This window comes from Colobus angolensis, unplaced genomic scaffold (genome assembly GCF_000951035.1).
Source record: "Colobus angolensis palliatus isolate OR3802 unplaced genomic scaffold, Cang.pa_1.0 Scaffold1, whole genome shotgun sequence".
Lineage (NCBI taxonomy): Eukaryota > Metazoa > Chordata > Mammalia > Primates > Cercopithecidae > Colobus > Colobus angolensis.
Window position 1 is genome coordinate 15,076,137 of NW_012110918.1, and position 4,501 is coordinate 15,080,637.

A 4,501-nucleotide genomic window follows, 5' to 3' on the forward strand; every position below is an offset into this window, starting at 1 on the left:
CTAATTGTTGTATTTTTAGTAGAGATGGGGTTTCTCCATGTTGGTCAGGCTGGTCTTGAACTCCTGACTTCAGGTGATCCACCCGCCTTGGCCTCCCAACATGCTGGAAGTATAGGCATGAGACACTGTGCCCGGCTTACTTTTTATTTTTAATAACAAAATTAAATATGGATGACTACAACTACTACCATATCACACGGCTGTCCCTCCACCTGCGACATGAATTTTCTTCTCTCTTACAGACCATGTTAGTTACTATCAATGACAACAGCATCACCTCTCCTGCCCCAGGCCAGGCCCTGCCCTCACTGCCACATTTTTTTTTTTTTTAAATACAGGGTCTCACTCTGTCACCCAGGCTGGAATACAGTGGTGAGATGTTATCTCACTGCAGCCTCCGCCTCCTGGGCTCAAGCGATTCTCCCACCTCAGCCTCCTGAATAGCTGGAACCACAGGCGGGTGCTACCGTGCCTGGCTAGTTTTTTTGTAGAGATGGATTTTCACCATGTTGCCCAGGCTGGTATTGAACTCCTGAGCTCAAATGATCCGCCCACCTCGGCCTCCTGAAGAGCTGGGATTACAGGCGTGAGCCGTGACGCCCAGACAGGTTTCTGAAGGAACTGAACTTGTGGGGAACATGTCATCTCCACACAACTTTTCAGGCATTCGAGGATGAAGGGAAATCGGATCTATTTGCAGCTTGATGACCGCATCCTCTGCTCTGCTCCACAGGTGGCCAGATCATGTTCCAGGGACCCAGGCTCTCTGCCCACCCCAACACCGCACAGCTGTGCCCACAGTGCTGCCCGGGACGCCGGCGGCCACTAATACCTTTATCTGCTTGATCTCATACTGGATCCTCTTGATTGGGTTGCCGTAAATGTCGTTTCCAGAGTCTACCTCCTTCTCGCTGACCGCTTTGGCCCTGATCACTGCAAAACACAAGACACAGAGGTGAGGAGAGTTCCCCAAACATGCTCCTGGGGCTAAGGAGAGGGATAAGGTGTCCAGGCCTGCAGGAGGCGCTGGGGGGTTACAGACAGCAGCAAGGTGCCAGGCGGGCAAGGGGCATGGTGATCCCAGCCCCCAGCATGGTGTCCCCTCCTCCAAGCTGAGAGATGATGCCCAGCCTCCTCCTCCTTCCATGATTCCTCAACAAGAATCCCTTCTTTGTTGACAGGGCTCAAGCCAGAAGCCCAGAGTCCCTTGTGACCAGGGCGGTTTCTGTAACAGTGGGAGGCAGTCATTGATTTGACTGAAGCTCATCTGTTGATATCATGCTTGAGTGCTTTCGGCTTTTTTTTCCTTCTCTCCAGTGGGTACTCACTGGTGGTTGGGGCAAGCAGGTACACCACTGAACTGACCTGCAATCCCACACATTCCGTGAAGGATGGGACATTTCCCCACCCTCTAGCCACCGCCTATTGGAAACAAGCTTTTCTGGGCCGAGGGCAAAGTGAGAGTTACGCACCTTAAAGGCGCCTTAAAAGTACCCGGCATATTTAGGTTTGGGGGTCTTACATCTGGAAAAGTCTGTCCAGCTGTTCTGACCTGGAAAATGTTTTATGAGTAATTTTGTTTTTTTTTAGATGGAATCTCCCTCTCTTGCCCAGGCTGGAGTGCAGTGGCACAATTTTGGCTCACTGCAATCTCTGCCTCCCAGGTTCAAGTGATTCTCCTGCCTCAGCCTCTCTAGTAGCTGGGATTACAGGCGCTTGTCACCACACCTGGTTAATTTTTTTTTTTTTTTTTCAGACCAAGTCTCACTGTGTCGCCCAGGCTAGAGTGCAGTGGCATGATCTCGGCTCACAGCAACCTTGCCTCCTGGGTTCAAGAGATTCTTCTGCCTCAGCTTCCCAAGTAGCTGGGATTACAGGCAGCTGCCACCACACCCAGCTAATTTTTGTATTTTTAGTAGAGACAGGGTTTTGCCATGTTGACCAGGCTGGTCTTGAGCTCCTGACCTCAGGTGATCCACCTGCTTTGGCCTCGCAAAGTGCTGGGATTATAGGCGTGAGCCACAGTGCCCAACCTTAAGTTTTGTATTTCTAGTAGAGACAGGGTTTCATCACGTTGGCCAGGCTGTTCTCAAACTCCTGACTTCAAATGATCCACCTGCCTCGGCCTCCCAAAGTGCTGGGATTACAGGCATGAGCCACTGTGCCAGGCCTGGGCGATTCTTTGCAGTAACACAGATTCTATCAGGGGCACAACAGGGGCAGGCTCAGAAAGTTTCACCCAAAGGAGACATCAGCAGGCACACTGGCAGACCCAAGGGACAGATGCTGAGGAAGGACAAACAGAAGGAAAGAAGAGCCCAGCTAAGCCACAACCAAAGAGGAAGGAGATGGAGAAGAGGCAGGGCTGGGGCAATTCCAGAATATTCTGGAGCCTAAGGTTGCTGACAGGGCCATGCAATGCAGGGCTTTCTCCTAGCAATTAAGCCAGGACTCTGTTCTGCTCCTGGTAACCTGAGGATAAGCAGATGGGTAATTCATGCGGTCACTCGGGCAGGGTTGGGTAGAACCCTCCCTTTTTTAATTTCAAGGCCATTAGTTGGTGACATGGTCTGTTTTAATGGCTTTAAAAGCTTTGCCCTCCCAAACTCAGCTATTCAGGGTCACTCTGGGTAAGTGCTATGTTAGGGTGGATATGAGCAAAACAGGGAGGAAAGGAGCAGACCACGCCAGGCTCCAGGCAGCCTCCCAGCCCCAGCCCCAGCCCCGGCCCACGTGCTCAGCTCAAATCTCTTGGAACCCCTTAGGCAGGGCTGTCTCTTCCCACAGGGGCATGGAGGCCCACAGACTCCATCTGTGTCCATGCCCTCGGGCCCCAGCAATGCTCTCTGGATCCCAGGCTCGCACCAGAGTCCCACGCCATAGCCCCGCTGCCCCACCTGGGCACAAACCCCATTCTTCTTTCATCTTCTGTTGGAGCTGAGTCACGACTGGCCAAGGCCACAGGTTCCTGTTTCCCAGGCTAAGCCAGGCCTCATCCTGAAAAGCCACATCTAGGAAATGTCTCCCGGCAGGCCACACCAGAACAGAGGGCTTTGCCCTGACGGCCCCCTATTTCCAGTGCCCTCCCAACCATCCTCTCATCCACTGACACCAGCTGTCTTTTTATATTCACGTTCCTTTCTGCTCAAACATCATCCTTGGCTGCTCCCTGCCACTCCCCATGAAATATGAGAGCCTTTGCAACCTGAAATCAGCCAGGGGACTCGGCTGCTGTGCCCAACACTCCCTACCCGTGCTCCTGCTATTCTACCAGTTCATAATACTCCCCAGCCCTGAACACGCCCAGGTGCATCCATACCTCTGAACAGGCAAGTTTCTTTCCTTTTTTTTTTTTGAGATAGAGTCTTACTCTGTCACCCTCCAAGGCTGGAGTGCAGTGGTGTGATCTCAGCTCACTGCAACCTCCGTCTCCCGGGTTCAAGTGACTCTCCTGCCTTAGCCTCCCAAGTAGCTGGGATTACAGGCATGCACCACCATGCCTGACTAATTATCATATATATTTTTTTGAGACAGAGTTTCATTCTTGTCGCCCAGGCTGGAGTGCAATGGCTCGATCTCGGCTCACTGCAACCTCCGCCTCCCAGGTTCAAGCAATTCTCCTGCCTCAGCCTCCTGAGTAGCTGGGATTACAGGTACCTGCCACCTTGCCAGGCTTTTTTTTTTTTTTTTTTTTTTTGTATTTTTAGTAGAGACGGGGTTTGGCATGTTAGCCAGGCTGGTCTTGAACTCCTGACCTCAAGTGATCCACCCACCTTGGCCTCCCAAAGTGCTGGGATTACAGGTGTGAGCCACCATGCCCAGCCTGAACAGGCAAGTTTCTTCCGCCCCAAATGCCATCTCCCTCTCTCTGCCTGGAGAACTTCTCTTCATCCTTCAAGAACCAGCTAAAATAGCCCTTTTCTGTCTTCCTCTGGGAAATCCTGTCCTTCTGTAGCACTTGGTATATTCACCATCTCTTTTCCATCCTGCTGTCAATTCCTGCACACCTGTCTGCTCAGGGCCCTGGGAGGTCCTAACAGGTTGAGGCTAGATTCTGACTGCAGAACAGGTGGTGCTCACTGTTTGCCAGATGGGGCTGAGATGATGCTGACAACTTTGGGCTGGTGGCCCAGGTGCGGTTTGTCCTTGGCTCTCTTGCTCCCTGCCTAATCTATATACCTTATGACAATGCTGCACCAAAAAACGTTTATGCAATCAGTCAGTGTGCCAGATTAACTTGGTCAAAGTTTGCTTTTCATGTAGCAGAGTCACCAGTTCAAAAGCAAACCAGGGCTGGGCACGGCAGCTCACTCCTATAATCCCAGCGCTTCGGGAGGCCAAGGCGGGCAGATCACTTGAGGTCAGGAGTTGGAGACCAGCCTAGCCAACATGGTGAAACCCCATCTCTACTAAAAATACAAAAATCAGCCAGGTGTGGTGGCAGGTGCCTGTAATCCCAGCCACTTGGGAGGCTGAGGCAGGAGAATTGCTTGAACCCAGA

The 4,501-nt window shown here is 51.9% G+C and overlaps 1 protein-coding gene across 3 annotated transcripts in view; it reads right to left on the reverse strand.

The window, feature by feature from the left end:
- TIMP2 (TIMP metallopeptidase inhibitor 2) overlaps nt 1-1,166 on the reverse strand; it is a 34,575-nt gene extending 33,409 nt beyond the window's left edge. For 2 of the 3 annotated variants that reach the window (XR_001003366.1, XM_011956244.1), the window contains exon 1: nt 833-1,166. Coding sequence is in view for 2 of the 3 variants with exons in the window: in XM_011956244.1 (XP_011811634.1) it covers nt 833-1,147 (315 nt within the window). In the remaining variant the exon portion in view is untranslated. The remainder of the gene's footprint in view (nt 1-832) is intronic. The other variant, XM_011956350.1, reaches the window with a different exon arrangement.
- Nucleotides 1,167-4,501: the final 3,335 nt, after the last annotated feature.